The 21,719-nt window shown below is 37.1% G+C and overlaps 1 protein-coding gene across 1 annotated transcript; it reads left to right on the top strand.

Annotated features, from left to right (window-relative positions):
* The first annotated feature begins 1,901 nt into the window (after nucleotides 1–1,901).
* Nucleotides 1,902–17,570, top strand: eef1e1 (eukaryotic translation elongation factor 1 epsilon 1). Its single transcript, XM_055182486.2, has 4 exons — nucleotides 1,902–2,055; nucleotides 2,749–2,946; nucleotides 12,204–12,299; nucleotides 16,924–17,570. Exons 1-4 carry the CDS (start codon nucleotides 1,903–1,905, stop codon nucleotides 17,065–17,067), a joined length of 591 nt encoding a protein of 196 aa, XP_055038461.2. The 5' UTR covers nucleotide 1,902; the 3' UTR covers nucleotides 17,068–17,570.
* Nucleotides 17,571–21,719: the final 4,149 nt, after the last annotated feature.

Below are 21,719 nucleotides of genomic sequence, written 5' to 3'. Positions count from 1 at the left end.
TATTCATGCCTTGCGCTTTTGTAATCTACGTATGAATTGGAAATACTTACAACATTAGAAATTAATGATTAGCCAATAGGCTAATAACAAAACAGATATTATGTACACATTGCACTGCTATTATTTTAAAATTAGATCCCTTTTCATTTTAACAATCCATTAATTCACATGGCGGCTGGGCTAAATAGGGACATAGCTTTTGCCAACATGGGACCCTATTTACACTAAATAAACACTCCGTTTGCAGCACGCAAATCTATATAATAGTTTATTTATTAAATTTGTTTAAAACATATCTAACATAATTTATTTAATTACATATCATTTAATTTTAGGGCTGTCAAAAGATTAATCGCGATTAATCGCATCCAAAATAAAAGTCTGTGTTTACATAACATATGTGTGTTTACTGTGTGTAAATATTATGTATATATAAATACACACACATTCATGTATATATTTAAGAAATATTTGCATTTATATACTGTATATAAATTTATATAATTTATGTTTTATAGAAACATAAATATTTTATATATAAATATAATCAATTTTTCTTAAATATATACATGACTGTGTGTGTTTTTATATATAAATAATAATTATACACACTACACACACATATGTTATGTAAACACAAACTTTTATTTGGGATGCGATTAATCGCGATTAATCTTTTGACAGCCCTATTTAATTTATAAAATACATTTGAAACTTTATGGTTAGTACCTTGGTAAAACTTTTGCAATTAAGCTATTTTGATGTCTGTGTTCTTATGTGATGTATTAAAGTGTCTAAATACCACAATAATTACATTTGGTTTGTGATTTGATGTGGATTTGATGTGGAAATTGACAGTGCATTAAGATCAGGCATTTTTTATGAAAAAATACATGTTGAGTAAATTCAGTCTAAGTGTAAAAACTCAAAATAACTAATAAATAAACACACACTATCTTATAGTGTACATACAATACAATATAATACAATAGTCTCCATGACTCAAATTAAGGACTAGAACAAAACAAGCACAAAAAAGTTAAGAATACTAAAACATTTCATACCAAAAACAACTATACACTTTAAGAAATTATTTAAAATGAGGAGAAACGGGAAATTTAAGAGCTTCTAAATGCACATTAAAAGCCTTTATTTAATGTAAAAAAAAAAACACAACAACTACAAATATACAAAAATACATACTGTACATTGATAGTAATATTTATTTTGTTGATTTAAGCTTTTTATTAAACAGTGTATTATTTAAGAAAATAATTGTATTATTTTTTTAAAGGTTGAGTATAAAAAACGAAAAGTTAGAATGTGATGCAGGTTTGTTGAGTTTAAACATTTTCATAATTTTACATACATTTGTTCTGTGTTACAGCCTATATGTCATAACCAGAATTAAATTGAATTTATTTCTAAATGGGAGGCTGCCTATTGTTCCAATACAGCTACCAAATATCTATAAACACTTCTGTATTATAAACACTCATTAAAGCTGTAATCGCTCTCACATTTGTAAAAGCACAAAAAGGGTTAGCATAAAGCTGACTGATGATAGATAACAGAATAATCATTTAATAATAATTAATCAGGGCTACCTGTTTTTTTTAAATACTCAGTTATTTAAGTTTGATGGCCAATGTTTTTTTGTTTGTTTGTTTGTTTGTTTGTTTTGACTTTACACAAACAAAATGCAGACATCAGGGTTTATTTCTTAGACAAATCCCCTATGACTGTATACAAAAACAAATAAACGTTATAAACGTTATTATCATCAACATCATAATTATTATTTATGGGTTGCATAGAAAGTGTTTTTATTATATGCCTTATAACACGAGCAAATGGTCTGATCTGTCCACTGATCTGGGATCTGTCCATCATGACACGAATATGGGCGGGTATAGAGGATCCACCAATCAGCGATCGCTCATTGCGAGACAAGTTTCCGGTGCGATCAAGATGGCGCTACGGGAGATTAGCTCGCTAGAGAAATATTTAGGATTAAAGAAGCCCAATAAATACAGCACACAAGGAGAGAGGAAGGTGAATAAACACAGAGATTAAACGCTGACTGTAATATGTCTGTAGTGCAAGCGCTTAATACGATATATAGATGTGTTTGTATGCAGTAATATCTCATAGCACGAGGCTGCATCGTTATATTAACACTTGAATGAATGAATGAACGAATCAGTGATTGTGTCTGTGAGATTTCTGCTTCGTGGCAACATGTTATTATGTTATCAGTGTTATTGTTGTCAGTTAGGACTGGTATCAGTCCTAACTGACAGATCTAACATGGTATTACTGAATACCCATTCATACACCCAATTAATATGACATTTAGGGGCGGTTTCCCAGACAGGGATTAGACTAGTCCTAGACTAAAATAAATTTAAGAGGTTTCTAAACTGAAAACAACTTGCACTGATTTTTCTTAAAATACATCAGTGCCCTTTGTTTTGCCTCAAAATGCACACGAGCAATGTTTTATTAAGGAATGTTTGTTTAAAATAGTTATTTTTCCTAATTAAACTAAGGCCTAGTCCTGGCTTAAGATAATCTCTGTTCGGGAAACCACCCCTTAATTTCATATAAATACTTTGTACTGAAATTGAGTAACACAAAAAGTGAAGTATGCTTTTACTTTCAAGTTTAACATTAAACTATAGTCTTCATACCAACATTTTAAAACATCATGTTTTTAGTAGATTTTTAACATTGCTTTAATTCTAGGTTCCTGTTCTCCAAAACAACAATGGTCCAGCATTGGTTGGACTGGTCACTGTAGCTTGTCATCTGGTTAATGAGGCCAAGAGAGGAGAGCTGCTGGGTGACAGTGCTGAACAGAGAGCTGTGGTCCGACAGTGGATGGAGTACAGAATAACTCGAGTGGACAGCTGTCCGAAAGATGAGCTTAAACTTATCCTGAAGGTAAGATATTAATGAGTATACGCCTAACATGACAAATATTCATTATATATCTCCTGTTTTGAATATGTTATTGGTGCATGTAAAACTCTTATTTTGTTTACTAAGCAACAGTGTACCATATACCAGTAGTTTCTTTAAAAAAATGACAAAGTTAAGAACACGTGTGACCAAGTCTGTGAAAACCCAGCTAAATTCATTTGGTTGTGATTTACTCTTTTCTACATAAAATCTTCCTATATAATGTAAAGAACATTCTTGATATCTTTAATATTGACTGAGCAAGGTTACAATTAATGAAAGTCATTTGAAATCAAACTTTAATGTGCCTTATCTCAACAATAAAATCAGAACTTTTCTGCTGTAATTTGGTGCCCAGTTCTTTGGTCAACCTAGAAAATGTGAATAAGATCAACCCAGTTACTTAGTTTTGGTAAACTATTCTCTGCAAGCATGTGAAAAAAGTCATTGAAATTTGGCTCCCCTTGTGATGTCAGAAGGGGATAGTACCACCCCTTAATCTCCACTATCCAACCACAGCACTGCCATTTAGTGCAGAGATCACCTCATTTACATTTTAAAGGACACACCCAAAAGCGCCACATTTTTGCTTACACCTAAAAAGTGTCAATTGTAATATGCTATTAAAAATTATCTATATGTTATTTTGAGCTAAAACGTCACACTCTTTGTACTTTGGGGACACCAAATTTATTTGCCATTTTATAAAAGTCTTATGAAATGTCTCCTTTAAGCTTTATAATTTTGCAGCCATTTAGGGCTGCACGATAAATCGCATGCGATACCACGCGCATCACGTCAGTAATGCCGGTTCTTTGATTAGTAGTAAATCGCCATCAGCTGTTTTCAGATGGAGCAGCTTTAACTACACAGAGCAATAGTTCCCTGACAAGCTGGGCCATATCGCATACACATCGCAGGCGATACGTCCGCAATAATTAATGCGAAATTGCGCCGATTGTCAGTGAAGTACGGCTCTGTGTAGTTAAAGCTGCTCCATCTGAAAACAGCTGATGGCGATTTACTACTAATCAAAGAACCGGCATTACTGACGTGATGTGCGTGGTATCGCATGTGATTTATCGTGCAGCCCTACAGCCATTATTTGTGCTCTAACAGCAACTTACACAATAACTGAAATTTTAAAAATGGGATCGCGAAAAATAGCAGCTTTAAAGTTCCCCTCCGGACTGCGGGGGTACAACACTGTTGCTAATTGCTTTTTCTCTCTTAACATTACAAAAACATTTAAAGACATCAGTGCACACCTCCCACCAGTCCTGCGTAGATTGTGGCACACAAAGTTTTTTTTTATACAAAGTTAACATAAGCACATGAAAACAACGAGTATAAACGAGTAGCTGTTTACTTCAGTGATAAACATGATCGCTTCAATCCGATCAATCCTGTTGAATATGTTTGTAAGTGTTGTGTGTCCTTGGGGTCAAAGTGACCATTTTGTTTCATTAACAACATGAATAGTGACTATTTACCTTTACCTGTAATACTTTACTGTAATACTTGACTGCTTCTATTTTCATTGCCTTTCTTTAAACCTGTTTTTCTCAAAATTTCGTTCCTGAAAATCACAGCGATCAGCCAACTTCAGATAGCCAGAACTTTTGTTTTAGACAAGCTATAAAAACAGAAAAAGCTTGAATCCATCTTTCATATGGCATCAAAATGGGATCTAAAATTTGTACATTTTCCCAGATGGCATCACATGGTGTAGTTCATTGTGTCTGTTGAATGTCTGAAGAAAACATCACTCAAGTCAGAACTCTTCATTACTGCAGAGTCAGACACACGGATGAGTTTTTGACAAAGGATATTTTGTGGAAAGGTCTTTATCAGAATCATCTAAACTGGAGTCTGATGAATGGGATTTTACTGACATGTTGATGTTAGCTAGGGTCACATGTTGTCCTGAAAGGTATAAATGTCTGTCTGTGGACAGTGAGAGGAGTTGTTGTTAACACAGATGCTCAGCAGGATGACGCCTCTCGGCCGTAGCTGTCACCGTGTGGCACTGTGTTAGTCTGGAGCAGATAGTGCTGATGGCTGGTTAATAGTGGCAGTTTAAACAGTAATGAAGGCCTGATTTTGTGCCTATGGCACGCCACTGTCTTACTAACTCAGAGAGAGGCAATATGACAACATTTAAAGCAGAAGAAACTTCAGCACCAGACAATACAGTAGTGACCACACTCAATGGAGACTTTACAATGACAGCAATGAAACTCAGACTGGACAGATGTTTTGGAGCAGTCTTCACAGTTCTGCCCTTCATTTCAGACCCTATTCCAAACTTTATACAGTGGAAAATAGGGCTGTAGCGATACACAAATCTCCTGATATGATCCGATACACGATTCTCATCTCGCTTTATGATATATATTGATCTGCTCAGCCGCTGATACAATTCGATATAATACGATACACTTACATAATTTTCTGCAAGATTTAAAGGCGGAGTCCATGATGTTTGAAAGCCAATGTTGATATTTGAAATCACCTAAACAAACACGCCCCTGCCCCAATAGAATCTGGACCTTCTGTTGATAGACCCGCCCCACACATACGCAACCCGGCATTTGATTTGATTTGATTGGCTATAAGTGTGTTTTGGTAGTCGGCCCGTCTCCTTTTCCAACGCGTTGTTCAAACATCGTGGACTCCGCCTTTAAAGGGGACAAAGTGATTTTGGTGACATCTTGTGAGTGTTCCATTTACTTGGATTGAATTAATTGAACTGAAAACTAAGAACATCAATTACACAATATATGTCTCTGACTGGACAGAGAGTCTACAGCTTGTGTTTAATGAAAAGGCAATCCCAAAATATATGGCTCTTAAACAGAACAGAAAGTCTCCCGATACCGGGGATCAATACCACTGTCTGAGAAATGTCTATGTTTAAGTGGCGTGTAAGGGGTTAATGCCTCTTTTGTTGTCCAAAGAGGCAGAGTTTACAACAAACTGGAAAACTAGTCCCTTGTTTTTTTTTTTTTTGTTAAATTATATGACTAAAGCTGTTACCTGTAAATTTAAATCATGTTTTTTATTAAGTACTCGGTATCGGCAAGTACTGAAATGCAAGTAGGCCTACTCGTACTTTGACGGGTCGTTAAATCACCGGAAGAAAAATGCACGACTACATAATTCTGAACGTTCTAAATGGGGGCGGGTCTTGAGGCGAGATGATTGACAGTAGATGATAACGTTCTTTGATTGACAGCTGCACAGGATGAGCTAATGTTAGCTTGCTTTGCTCGTGTTCATAATAACTTTCTACGTAGTATGTTTACCGTAGTTACACAAAACAAGCAACAACTAAGCCAAATGATGTTTTCTATATTTTTACCATTTTACATTACCTAAATCTGCGGAAAAACTGGGCTGAAAACTCGAAATCTTCCTGACGAAAGTGTTGGCTACATATTAAAATTTTCAAGTAATCTGTTATTGGTAATCTGTTAGTGTCAACTGAGGGTCGCGTTGATGTAAACAATAAAATCTCGCGGTGGCCTGAATTTGTTGTGTTTACATCCACATACTGCACAGGTTCTAGTCATTTTTTATTGAGGGTTTTGGTGATTTCCCCTTCAGAGGTAAAAGTAGAGTTACTCTTTGGTTGGGTTCATCTGCCGGCTAACTTCAAGTTGACTTGAGTTGATTTGAGAGCAGGTTGAGAAGTAAAAGAAGTTACTAGGCTTGTTCAACTTCACATGGCACCGCAAGAATCGACAGCCGGATGACGTCAAAGTACCGCGAGAACCTTGACGTCATCCAGCTGTCGGTTCTTGCGGCGCCGCATGAAGTCGAACAAACCTGAAGGCTCATCGGTCAGTTGTTAGTGGGTGGAGCTAATGACTCAGTTTCACGAAGCCATTCTGGTTAATTGAGTCCATCAAAGACCGTTATGAAAATTCAGCTTCAACACGCTATCAATCTAATAATCGAAATCGTTCAAATTTCTTTTTTTCTCTGATGTAAAATGCAAAATGGACATTAATTAAATCTAGATATAGGTATAGGCAGGTGTGTCTGTGTGTGTGATCTGAACACTATGTGTGGCTGATCTGAACACTGTTCACTGCCTTCATTAGCCCTGAAGACAGTGCAGTGCAGTGTGCAGAAATGCTGAAGATGCTCATGTCCTCTGAGACCTCCGCTGTAGGATTCAGCTTTTAAAAAGTTTCACATCAAACTCTCTCTCTCTCTCGCTCTGTATGCTGAAGAAGAGGAGATGGACAGCCTACAGACACATCTGTGTTAGACACTGGAGTGTGTTGATGTTTTGAGACAGTAGCCTGTGGGTGTAAATTTATATATTATCCTGTAAGTGGCCCATACTGAACTTTGCCTTAACATTGTACACGTGTGCTGTCATTGTACTACAATCATATATACCCTTTTTCTGTTAGCAGAATTTTTCCTGGCTCAAAATGAGGTTGAGGTGGTACTATTCATACTGTACATGTGTACCATGGCTCAACCCCACATTTTACACTGACATATTTTTATTGTTTAATATTTAAATAATTGAAATAATATGTTAAATTGGTCTCTGATATCTACATGGAAGGTACAGTGGTGTGGAAAAAGCTTGGCCCCTTCCTGTTTTTTTGTTTTGTTTTTTGCATGTTTGTCACACTTTAATGTTTCAGATAATGAAACAAATTTAAATATTAATCAAATATAACACAAGTAAACATAACATGCCATTTTTAAATTAAGGTTTTTATTATGAAGGGAAAACAAAATCCACACACACATGACCTTTTGTGAAAAATAGGACCGTTGCAGTGACAGAATTTTCCCATCGTTTAATCAGCTTGTGACAAACCCGGTAATAACGGTATCACAGAGTGGGAGGGGCTTATAAATGTACATGCAGCCGTGCACATTTTACTTTCACTTATGAATTAGAGGCAATTGTTTAAATTAGGGATCCCTAATTTAAATGCAGTGCTTGCACTGAGTTAAATCACTAATGAATCCGCATGCAATGCGAGGGCAACAATTGTTTAAATAAGTGCTTGAGCCAGTGTGCGCAGGTACTTCCACCAGTCCCAAACTGAGCAACCGGCTCTTCCTCCATAGGGGGCTTATTGAATGACATGTTTTACCTTAAGAATAATAATAAACCCAACAACAAAACAATCTGCTTATATTAAACATTATACATTTATAATATAACAAAATGAGTAAGCACACGGCTTCTGCCATAGTCATTGTCAGTCAGCCCACCTCACACACTCTGATAGTAATAAATGAAATCTGACACCGGCTGCTATGTGATGTGATGGGCGTTCAGCTCGCACTGAATTCAAGCAGCAGACACATTCAGTTTGAATTACACCGACTATCGCAACAAGCCTAGTAAAAAGTGCTTGCCCCCAAACCTAATAACTGGTTGAGCCACCCTTAGCAATCACAACTGCAAACAAGCATTTGCGATAACTTGCAATGAGTCCCTTACAAGTGCTGTGGAGGAATTTTGGCGCACTCATCTTTGCAGAATTGTTGTAATTCACAATGAATGGGGTTTGCTACTTGTCACAGCTTTCCATTTTTATCAACCCATTTAATTAAACATGGTTTCTGTTACTAGTCAAATGTTTACATTTGAAATGTACAATCTAAATAAACCGTCATAATTAAATAATTGAAATAATGGTCATAATGTATTTTTTGCTTATGTTATGGTGTGCATTTTGTTTCTGCGGGTATGTTGAGTTCCTGCCTTCCTTCCTTCTTTTTTTGGTCCTTATTGTGCCAATCACATGCCCGAAGAATAAACAAGTTATGTTACAGCATGTCCCCTAATGAGGCCATAATATTTATTCTGGGGGCCCCATCACAGGCCATGTTGCCCCTTGAATCACCCTTCTCACCTTTTTCATCCCTGACCTGTTATCATGCCTGTTTGCGCAATCGTGATTAGAAAGTGAAAGTAATGCAAGCTCGGGTTTAAACAAGAATGCCTGAATTACACCATAATTACCCAACCAAATCTGTTTGAGAAAGCAAAAACATAACATTTTTCCTTCCTAAAAGTGAAGATAGCCCAATGGGTAGGGCTGAGATGCATTTTGGTAGCCCCACTGTAAGGCACAATAGCCCCGGGATGTCTGGCTAGTGATTTTGCGAGACCTGATTTATAGATTTTTGTTCATGCCAATACAGTTATTTATGTTCATAGTGAATTAGATAATGTTAACAGATACAACTTACATTTTATATGTATATATATATATATATATGTATATGTATATGTATATGTATACAGTTGTGTTCAAAATTATTCAACCCCCAATGCTGTTAAGGGTTTTAGGGAATTTAGTGTACATTTGTAATTGTATTCAGAATGAAATCCTACAATGACTTCTTAAAGAACCATATGCAACTAAAATGACATCAATTGGTTTTGTAATATAGTAGTAAATGTTTCTTTTGTGAATTCTTCATTGACACAATTATTCAACCCCTGAAAGAACTACCACTCTGAAGAACAGAGGTTCATTGAAGTGTTTTCAATCAGGTATTGATAACACCTGTGGATGTCAGGGAACAGCAATAAAGCCTAATAAGCACCAGTTAGGCAGCTTTAAAATGACTGTGATACTCAACTCCTTCTAAACATTTACTGGTGTGGTTACAAACATGGTGAAGTCAAAAGAATGGTCCAGGAAGACAAGAGAAGAGGTGATTAATCTTCACAGGAAGGGCAATGGCTATAAGAAGATTGCAAAGATGTTAAACATACCAAGAGACACCATAGGAAGCATCATTCGCAAATTCAAGGCAAAGGGCACTGTTGAAACGCTTCCTGGTCGTGGCAGAAAAAAGATGCTAACTGCGACTGTTGTGCACTATCTGAAGCGTAGAGTGGAAAAAAGTCCCCGTGTGACTGCTGAGGAACTGAGAAAAGATTTGTCAGATGTGGGTACTGAAGTTTCTGCTCAGACAATACGGCGCACCCTGCGTACTGAAGGCCTCCATGCCAGAACTCCCAGGCGCACCCCCTTGCTGTCTCCAAAGAATAAGAAGAGGCGACTGCAGTATGCCAAAAGTCATGTGGACAAACCACAGAAGTTTTGGGATAGTGTTCTGTGGAGAATTAGAACTGTTTGGGCCCATGGATCAACGCTATGTTTGGAGGAGGAAAAACAAGGCCTATGAAGAAAAGAACACCTTGCCTACTGTGAAGCATGGTGGGGGGTCAATCATGCTTTGGGGCTGTTTTGCTTCTGCAGGTACAGGGAAACTTCAGCGTGTGCAAGGTACCATGAATTCTCTTCAGTACCAGGAGATATTGGATGACAATGTGTTGCAGTCCGTCACAAACCTGAGGCTTGGGAGACGTTGGACCTTTCAACAGGACAATGATCCCAAGCATACCTCCAAATCCACTAGAGCATGGTTGCAGAAAAAAGGCTGGAACATTTTGAAGTGGCCATCACAGTCACCAGACTTAAATCCGATTGAGAACCTCTGGTGGGACTTAAAGAAAGCAGTTGCAGTGCGCAAGCCTAAGAATGTGACTGAACTGGAGGCTTTTGCCCATGATGAATGGGCGAAGATACCCGTAGATCGCTGCAAGACCTTGTGTCAAGCTATGCTTCACGTTTAAAAGCTGTTTTAACTGTAAAAGGCTGTTGTACTAAGTACTAAGATTGAATGTCACTTGGGGGTTGAATAAAACTGATAATGATGTGAGCACAGAAAAGACATTTGTGGTTATTTCATTATAAATGTTATGTTATATTTGTCTGACCTACACATGCCTCTTTGATGTAATTGTAAGCAGGATGACTGAATGATCAAAATCAATGTCAAACCGGCCAAAACAATCAATTTCAGTTGGGGTTGAATACTTTTGAACACAACTGTATGTATATGTGTGTGTGTGTATGTATGTATGTATGTATGTATGTATGTATGTATGTATGCATTAGGAAAGGCTGAAATTAACATGAACCAAGATAAATAAATCCTTTAGAAGTATCGTTCATTGTTAGTTCATGTTAGCTCATGCATTACTAATTTGAACAAACAACCTTATTGTAAAGTTTTTCCGTTTTGAAACATTGACTGGAGAAAAACTATTTTATCTGTTTATGTAAGGTCACACACTGTCCAAGTATGCGAATGCTATTTGAAAAAGTAAAACTTTAATGGGGGGAACCTAATAGGCCGACCCGTACACACTCCCTTAATGGACAGATGATTACCTCCAGTTAAGTGGCCTGACATCTACAAGTTTCTACTAGTAAATTGAACATGTATAGTAAAGAGAAATTGAGGAAGTATAAATCAGTAGATGTCTATGTGCCGAATGTGCTCGTACATGATATGAAGTATGAGCTGCAAACGCAAGTATTTTTGATCATCATTTCTGTGAAGTCCACTGGTTTTATTGCATTTAACCACAGCTGTCATAGGTTTTTTTTTTTTTTTGCTTGGCAGTGGCAGCAGGCAGGTGGCAGGTATGCAATAACATTTTAAAATGAAACCTGTACTAACACAACAAGATGACACTTGCATAGCTGACTCTATGCTGAATTATATTGGCTGACTCCAGTTAGTGCCGTATCGTAACCGTGACATTGGCCATAAAAGTTTTGCAGTATCTCTCAACTTTTTTTCTGGATTAGTGATAATTTTAGTTACAGTCAGGAGTACTGTCAATCAACAGAAATGGTAAACTTTTATGCTGCAGTATACATGTATATGGCAACATCCTTCTAGCAGCAGTAATGATTCTGCTAAAAGAAATTCAAAACTTTTGTTCTGATTTTTGTTTTCATCCTACCATATGTGACCCTGCCTGTGAAAACCCAGTTAAAGTCATTTTTGTGATGTGCTGTTTTCAACATTAAATCATCCTAACATAATGTAAAAAACATTCTGTAAAAATGTATCCTTTATCTTTAATATTGACTGAATAAGATCATGTCAAAGATTGAAATCAATGAGCAAAATCAAACTTTAATGCTCCTAATCTCATAACAAGCCTTTAACCTGAATTTCACTGACAGGGTCACATATTGTGTAATTTGCTTTGTGTACTTGTAATGTGTAATTGAACAAATATATGCTAGAAGTTTGTCCATGTGAATTCAAAATGTGTGCATCTAAAATTTTATTTCAAGTTTGGTAATGTGTCACAAATGCATCATTTTTAATGGGACAGTGGGCTCATTGTGACCTCCTTTTTACTTGCTTTGCAGGAACTTAACCAGTACCTGGAGGACAAGGTTTACCTCGCTGGAAATGTATTCACGCTGGCAGACATTCTCATGTATTACAGGATTCATCACATTGTTGTAAGTCTTACCATCAGCAGTAAACTTGAATTGTTTCAGAGAAGTAAATCAGAGCTCCGGTTAAAACAGTCAGATGCTTCAAGCATTTCAGAAACCTGATACAGCCGAAAAGATGAGACAAAATTATGTCATTTTCCAGGATAGCAACCAAGGAAGTTTAAAGAAGCCTGAAGGATCCCGGTGAGAGAAAAGTAGGGAAGAAATGAGATATAGAGAGAAAGGAAATACAAGGTCACACCTTGTCAGAATTTGTAATTGACTAACAGAGAGGGTTGTCACTACCTTGAAGGCATTGGTGTGACACTTAGGCTGGATTTACACTGCAGATCTTGATGTCCAATTTCGATTTGTACACTCTATTCGACCCGTTTACATCATCTTTTAAAAGCGACTTGTATGTGGTGTCCACCTGAGTTGACGTCATTTGCCAGCGTCGCATTTATATTGACGCACAACACATCTTGACATGGGAATATCCGATCTGTCTGTTTACATTGCAAACGCAATTGCATGTATACCATAAATAACTGATTCTACTTTTTGTGCAGGACAAGCTAGTATTTTTGATTATTACTTTCAAAATGTATTAAGGGCGAGACGCATCACGTTGTGCCATGTATAAAAATCGAACACATTATTTTATGTGCACACACCGACACCATCTGACGGCTGTTCACTGCGACGCCTGTTTCACACATACTCTGTATGCAGTTTGCGTTTGCGGTGCTTATTGCAGTACGTATGCGGTGGGATATGTCAAGCATCCGTTGTGCTTTCACACATACTCTGCTTGCAGTGCGTTGCTAACCGCTGCTTCTGCGTATCAAATGATCATGTGATTGACACTTTCTGTTGAAAAGCGCCTCATCAATGAACTATATAATAGCATGCTTTGTTTTTTTCACAAAACAATAAACTTTTATTATTTGTTATAAACTACATATTATTTGATAGACTAGTTAGGATGTTTAAAATCTCTAGTGTAGTGGTCAGGACACATGAAAGGATCAAAGGTCTATTATCTCCACATATATCATAAATATAAATTAGCATTATAACTTTTGAAGAAAAAATATAGGTGACAGGCATGGTTACATTATACATTTCCTACTATTTATATATTTGCATATACGAGAGCGGCAATGAACATCTCATATGGCAAGAAATATTCTCACATAATTAAAATAACAGCATAATGACATGAATAAACAGACAAGAAAGCAAGAGTGACATGCAAATTGTATTATTATTACCGGAAAAACAGCAATATTACTGAAATAAACTCTGAGGTAAATATGCCAAACACGCTGTTATAACTGCAACAAGTCTAAATCAGCTCAAAAACAATTGAAAAAACATCAAACATTATACGACAAAAACATTATCTTTCAAAACGTTATAGGCTATGACAAACATTATATTTAAAGGAAATATATTCTTACAATCATTCAAGATCCACACATTATTCCATCCCGTTACTGAGCACGTTCATATCTGATTGACAGGTCCGCTTCCCCGTCTTTCAAACAGATCATTAGATCTCCTTAGAAAAATAAACCATAATTTTATTATAATGAAAACGTTTTTTGTCAGATTGATTATTATTTGTATTCCATGGTTACGGTTATTGTGGTGAGACAATAGTAAATTTGGTTACTGTTGTTTTACTACAAATACAAACTAAGACTATGTTAGTATAATTAAACAATGGTAAAATTAATAGCATACTTTGTGTATGCATGTATATAAACACGGTAGAATATTTAACAAGATGTTATAATTTTTCAACTTGTGATAAGTGTTCTGCTCTAATTGCTTTATACGGGGATTAAACAAATACAGAAAAAACTAGGGGTCGACCGATATATCGCCGAGGCCGATATTTGGACATTTCTTATTATCGGCATCGGCCGATAAATCTTTCCATTTGGCCGATAAATTCTCCGCTTTGGTCACGTTAGCGCATTAGCATTTTGTTCCTTAGGAAGACTAATACACTGACTCGACCCCACAGCGCCGGTTGGTGCATGACGTCAATGCACTGCAAGAGCAATCTGCTTCATATGCTTTCAAAACACTCCCGCAGATCCCCGTGCCTCACGCCGACCGGCTCTTGCTGCGCCGGCCGACGTCAAATACATAGCTAGTCTGCCACAGTGAAATAACCAACCATCATTTCCTTATAAAAATGATGTTGTGTTGTGTATAAAACTCCGGCATGCAGCAAAGTCTCACTTAAAATGTTCCGTGAGCTGTCATATCCGCAGCTCGGTGGTAATAACAACTTGGGACACAAATAGATTTAAAACATACTGACATTTTTTTACCTACCAAACAGTGACAAATTCCGCGACCGGCTCTTCCTCAGATATGCGCGTTGTTGTCGGTAACTTATATAAAAGACGCTGTTTCCCTCCGCAATAACCAGCGCCACCGAAGCCCAGCATGAAAGCTGGGCGTGCACGCAGGTGTGTGTTAGGAGGACGAGACGCACGTTGTATGGTAAGTACATAACTTGCTAATATGTTTGCATTTCTATATATTTTTCTTCATTATCCACCGCATTTAACTGTGCATGATAACCTAATGTGTGCACCGGATTGTACATTGTCATGTTTAAGTTTGTTTTGTTTTGATGCTAAGCTACCTGTCGCTAAATAAGCAAATACTGTTATAACGTAGGCTGTGCATTTTGTCGTGTTGTTTTTACAAAGACAAAACAGAAAAACAGAGATAAATCTTTTGGTAACACTTTACAATAAGGTTCATTAGTTAACATTAGTTAATTTATTAACTAACATGAACAAACCATGAGCAATACATTTGTTACAGTATTTATTAATCTTTGTTAATGTTAGTTAATAGAAATAAAGCATTGTTTGTTCATGTTAGTTCACAGTGCATTAATTAATGTTAACAAGATTTTAATAAAGTATTGGTAATGGCTGAAATGAACATTAAAAATATTAATAAATGCTGTATAAGTGCAGTTCATTATTAGTTAATGTTAACCAATGTAGTTAACTAATGAACCTTATATTGTAAAGTGTTACCAATCTTTTTTGTTTAGTAATATATTTTTAACTTTAGGAAAGTAAAAAACAAACTCTTACTAAGTAAAGTACTATTATATTTTTTGCATAATTTTTTTTATAAATCTTTAATTTCTGTATGTTTAAGTTAAACACATAAATTGCACTAATTGTTTATACATATTATGCTTAATAAATGTTAATTTACTTTCATTAATTGTTGGTATGCTTTTTATTTACTTTCATTTCATTTCTTATATCGGCGTTATATCGGCCAATCGGCCACATTGCTTGCTTCATATCGTCATCGGCCATCAAAAAACCCATATCGGTCGACCTCTAGTAAAAACTACTGAAAAACTTTATTTACATCCATTTAGGTTGAAATTACTGCATTTTCATGTAAATCCGTGTTCATTCTGACTACAAAACATGCGCTATCACTTAAAATCAGCGCATGCAGCTTGCGTGCTGTACAGCAAAATAGACTCGCTGCCGAAAAGATTGCAGTACTGCTGCACCGCACCGCATCTGCAACGGACCGGAAAGCTTTAACCTGTTAACATGTGCACGTAAAAAATTACGCACCGCAAATGGAGTATGTGTGAAACAGGCGTTACTCTGGATGCAGCTCAAATCCCTGCCGGGCCACTTGCATAGTTTAAAATTGAGTAGCATCATATTTGTCCCAAATCATTAATGATTAACATTGGCTGTAAGGTTAACTAAAAATTACTTTTTTTGCTACCATGTTCAATTGCTACATAGTTGCCTAGACAACATATACAACAATACAGTTTTGCAGCTTTGTTACTGGTGTTACAGATTTGTAAAAGATGAACTAATCTACGGAGACATACATGCAACGCAAAATTGGGGGAAATGAGCAAAAAAACTATCTGTTTTTGCTCACATCGTTTATGGGCTTTCTCAGATAAAAGAAAAACATTTATATGACCCCACACGTTATCAGTTTATTTAGCATAATCAGGGCAAGACGACGTTATTAAAGCAGTCCTGTGTAGCTTTGGCTTTTATGTTTTTGGGTTGTTGTAAAACAATATTTTCTTAAGGTAAAATTATTATCCAGACATAAGGGTTTCCTTCAGGATTTCTCTTCATTTCCTTCCTACCTGAACAAGCCTTACTTAATCTGGATCTCTACAAAATAATGATGGCATGGGGCTGTTCTAGCCTAGTGCTTAGAGAGGGCATATTTTCTAAAATAAATGAATATTTTTCTTATTCCATATTTATTTTGTCTCCGCTGTGACCTGCTGACAGGCGCGGTGGGCGCGTGCAGCAGGTGACGCCAATTGGGTCCTCTGAAGGTTAGACCGTCTCATTTCATTTCTCTTCGTGAACTTCTGAGGCTGCCACCTTGAAAGACCGAGTGCTCCCATGCTTATAAGGTCGCAGTCCTTGAATTGGGACACAGCTGCTGGGATGTGTTAAATTCAGAGGTCACATTTCGAGTATGCATTGCATACTTGACAAGCTTGCCACTTTCACTTTTATGATGGCCATGGTGCTTCCCTGATGGCATTTAAGATTTTAAAAGCATCTCATTTTTGTTCTTTTTGTTCTCGCAGGTGGAATTGGCTATACAGGAGAAAGAGCATTATCTGAACGTCACCAGATGGTTTGATCATATCCAGCACTATCCAGGCGTACGGCACCATCTGCCTCTTGTAGTAGTTCTGAGGAACAGAGTCTACCCGAGTGGCCACCACTAAACTCTGGGTTGTCAAATAAACTTGGGTCACAATATCAACCCGCACATGACAAGATGAGCTTTTATTTTGTGTTGTGTTTTCTGGAGCTGGGCTTTCTTAGGTTTGTTTGTTTGTTAGCATTTTTGTCTATTAGTAATGTTTTATAAGTGAATTTATTATGAATGTTTTCATTTTATATATTTTGTTTATCCGCATCATTCTTTGGTCATGATATGAAGCAGTTTTGTTAAAGATCTGAATTTGTATGCCAGTACATGAAAGCATATTACAAAGGGTTAAAATCAGTGTAAGTAAATTTCAGAAAGGTTCATACAACTGTAGCCTTGACATTGAGAGTCCTCATTTTACGAACTATGCCTTGCACATTCACTTAATCTGTAGTACATATGTGGACATATGAAAGTCATATTTATGCTATGTCCACATTTTCTCAGGTTTGTGTTTATTTATTTAAACCGTATGCTGTCTTGTGCCAATGAACGAATAAAGGAAAACTATCAGTGTCCTCAGTCTTCTAGATCTTTGACACATCTCTTTTTGCAGAATTCAAAGAATTTCCATCTGACATTCAGTGTCCATAGAGGAGCCGCAGTGAAACAAAGCCATGTGTGTTTGTGGAAGTACAAGCCGAAGAAGTGACAAGAATCTTGTAGTCATCAGAACAGGCCTTGTGACCAGATAATACAGATATCCACAGTGAAGTCTCTGTGTGCATGTTTATTTCTGTCTTCGGATTTAATTGGGTGGCTAATCTAAAAGAAGCTTCCCTCATCAAGATGATATTTATTGCCTCTTTCATATCTACAGAAAGATGACTAAACCACATCTGGCATTTGTTCCTGAATAAAGAGCTTTATAGAGATTTCAACTGAAGTTATCCACACTTTGAAACATTTGTTGAGGTGCCATGGGGTCACTAGACCTCCAGCACGAAGATCAAATCATTTGAAGTCATGAATGATCTTGAAAATCCACAGTAGAAGATTAAGGATATCCCAATTAGTGTTTGCAAAGTTGGAGGCAAATTCCTCTTCATGGGTCGATTTAAATGTTCTGTTGCTTCATTGAATTTGGTCATTAATTTTTCCTTTCCTACAGTTCTTAAGAGGTCAAAATTCAATGGGTTTGGGGTGTCATGTCTCACATAGGGTGATTTTACAGCTCGCCGCAAGGTTAAGAGACAACGAACCACCTGCTTTCCCAAAAGGCTTCAGGGACTTTGAGAGCTTTGCCTTTCCTTTAAACCAGCAGGATCTTTGGATAAGTAGGATCTTTTACCGTAGGTATCACAGCAGGACAACTTGGCAGTAGTTTTGGAAAGTTTAAGAGTGTTTTAACAAAGTACCATAGATGAGTTTCTACATGACTGTTGTAAGCCTGCATCATTAGCAGCATTTCAACTGTCAGGTCAAATGTGTGTGTTCTAGTGTGTAACAGGGCCAGTCACATTTACAGTTTCACTTCAAGTGCTCACCAGGACCTCAATGCAAATTTTCCCCTGGGATACCTTGGTCCAGGGAGGGCCAACTGGGTGGTAGTGAGGCATGGTTATGGTCAAAGGCGGTGTTAACCTGAGTCAGATAAGAGGGTCTGTGTCAAGATGTGCATTTTGCTTTTGTTCCACAAAGAACAACACATTTTTGTATAGCTCAGTGGTAGAGCATTGCATTAGCAGCATAAAAGCTCATGGGTTCAAACCCAGAAACACATAACACACTTTGAAATGCACTGTAAGTCGCTTTGGACAAATCCATAAATATAAATGTGTTTAATTAAAAAGAAGTATTGCCATCATTAATAGTCAGTTGAAGATATAAGAGATCCTCTAAACGAGAAGAATGTACCGCGTCAGTTTGATGGCGTCTGCAAAAACAAAGATGTGAAAAAATACACCAACTTGCTAATCCAGCACACAATGGTTCAAGTTGCAGGCAAAGCACAATAAACAGAAATAAAATGTTTTGAGAAGTACTATTAATCTGTAATGAACATTTTCTAAGCACATTTGTGTTAACTGTGCACTGATTAAATTGTAGAAAATGCTGTGATTTTTTTTGCAATTGACTCTATTGTGTGTTGTAAAATTTGAAAATTATTGCCTTAAACCATAAATGCATGAGCATTTCTGCAATCATTATTACATTATTGACCATACGTGCCATTCTTACCGGACACGTCGTGGCCAAGATTTCGGAAGTTGAATTTGTCGACCACACACGTCATCAAGGTTCTCACATTTCAGTTAAAAGCATAAGAGATACAATCATAGTTTCATTCTTACCTTAAAATGTTACGATTGCTTTTCTGAAATAATAAACCTCAATGACGTATGCGGTTGACAAATATGACCTTCCGAAGACGCACCTGAAATCCTGGCCAGGACGCGTCCGGGAAGAATGGCACGTATGGTCACCCTAACATATTCAGTCTCTTTTATCTAACACAACTGGATTACTAACCAAATAGTACAAAACCGTCTTAATATTTCGTTAATAAACCAGAATTATAAATTAAAGGGTCACTCCTTTTTTGACCAGCTCCCCTAGATTTTAACATTTGATTTTTACCATTTTGGAATCCATTCAGCCAATCTCCGGGTCTGGCGGTACCACTTTTAGCATAGCTTAGCATAATCCATTGAATCTGATTAGACCAGGGATGGCCAACTTCCAACACAGTCTCATGGCAAGTCGTGTTATAGCAATGAAAATTTTTAATTAATTTCTTCGTGTTTGATGACACGAATTTCTGCTGTTTTTCGTGTCTCTGGAGACTAATTTCTTTTTCGTCCTTCCCAGCACGAATTTCTATCAATGGCTGTTCGTGTCTGTGCCTGACTTTATCGTGTCATTTTATATTTTGTTTTCTCATCGTTCTTCCCTATTTTTAAATCATTGTCGCTTGGGGTTAGGGTTAGATTCTGGGTTTGCATTTGGATGTAATTTTATGCATTGGTTACATGTTTTTCGTCCGCTTTTAAAACTATTCTTGCCTGGACAATGGTCAAAAAATAGGAAAGAACGATGAGAAAACAAAATGTAAAACGACTCGATAAAGAAAGTCGTGCCACAGACATGAACAGCCATTGATAGAAAATCGTGCGAGGAAGGACGAAAAAGACATTCGTCTCCAGAGACACGAAAAACAGCGGAAATTCATGTCATCAAACACAAATAAATGAATCAAGATTTTCGTTACTATAACACGACTTGTCGTGAGACTGGGTTGCAACTTCGGTCCTGGAGGGCCGGTGTCCTGCAGAGTTTAGCTCCAACTTGCATCAGCACACCCTAAAAGTAATATACCTAGTAAGACCTTAATTGGCTGCTTCAGGTGTGTTTAATTATGGTTGGAGCTTATAGGTGTGTTCAACTTTATGCGGCACTGCGCAAACCGATCGGCGGCTGACTTGAAGCAGTGCATGCCGGTTAATAATTTTGTCCGACTTGAGCTGGCGCTGAAGGCATGTGACTGTGTCACATGGTTTTAAAGAACCACGAGGGTGATTTGAGATCATCCACCTGAGTCAGCCAGCGCAGTTCGCGAAGAGGAGCTGCACGGGCTGTAATGACGACACAGCTGTTTCACGATTGGTCGGATTCACCACATGACAACAATCACGTGTGTTTCATGCTTATTTTCACGCCCTCATTTCCACGAATGCTCACAAATCTGTATTTTTACAACAGTTAAAGCTCTTTTCATGTAGTTGCGATGTTATATTGTGTCATGTTCATCAAAATAAAATGGATAAAAAACGTAGACCCCACTACATTGGTATTTAAATAATATATGCTTATGTTAAACTTTACTCCTGTAAAAACAGATGCTGTAAGCCTCTACAGTTCCACTCATGCTCATACATGGACATTCAAAACAGTATAATTCACTTTTTATGTTGCTTACATCTTACAAATCATGTTTACTGCGATAAAGCAAGCAACATCCAGCCGCAGCTGATGTCGAAGACCCCTAAACTCTGCAGGACACCGGCCCTCAGGACCGATGTTGCTCATCCCTGGATTAGATTATTTAGCATCGCTCTCAAAAATAACCAAAGAGTTTCGATATTTTTCCTATTACGCCAGAATGAGAGTATAGTTCCTAGCCATTTCAGCCTAGAAAACCGCAAATTTAAATTTTCTATCAGTCTAAGTCAGGGATTCTCAAAGTGTGGTGCGTGCACCCCCAGGGGTACGCGAGCTGCCACCAGGGGGTGCGCGAGAGGAAAAAAGTAATGGGGGTCTGTTTCTTTAAATGGGATTTTCCATACAATAAATGAATAAAAAACATGAACATTAAACATTTCCTTTGTAATCGCTTTTATTTTAAATAAAAAACTATAATTTATTAGTTTTTGATAAACGTAGCTAAGCCCGATGTAGGACTTACACCCAACTTATTTACGTCCGGCTGATGCAACCAGCCCCTGGTTATTTGACATGATTAAACATGAATCTTTATGGCGAGAAAACAAAGCTTTGTTGCGTTTAAAAAAAAAAAATTTTGAAGTGGGGATTGGGGGTGCACCAACCTGGTTGGGACATAGAAGGGGGTGTGCAGGAAAAAAAGTTTGGGAACCGCTGGTCTAAGTACACAATGTAACTACAGAAGAGTCAAGTTTTAAATTGGAAAAATATCCAAACTTTTTG

This window comes from Misgurnus anguillicaudatus, chromosome 25, assembly GCF_027580225.2.
Source record: "Misgurnus anguillicaudatus chromosome 25, ASM2758022v2, whole genome shotgun sequence".
Taxonomy (NCBI): domain Eukaryota; kingdom Metazoa; phylum Chordata; class Actinopteri; order Cypriniformes; family Cobitidae; genus Misgurnus; species Misgurnus anguillicaudatus.
This window is presented reverse-complemented; position numbering and strand designations above follow the sequence as displayed.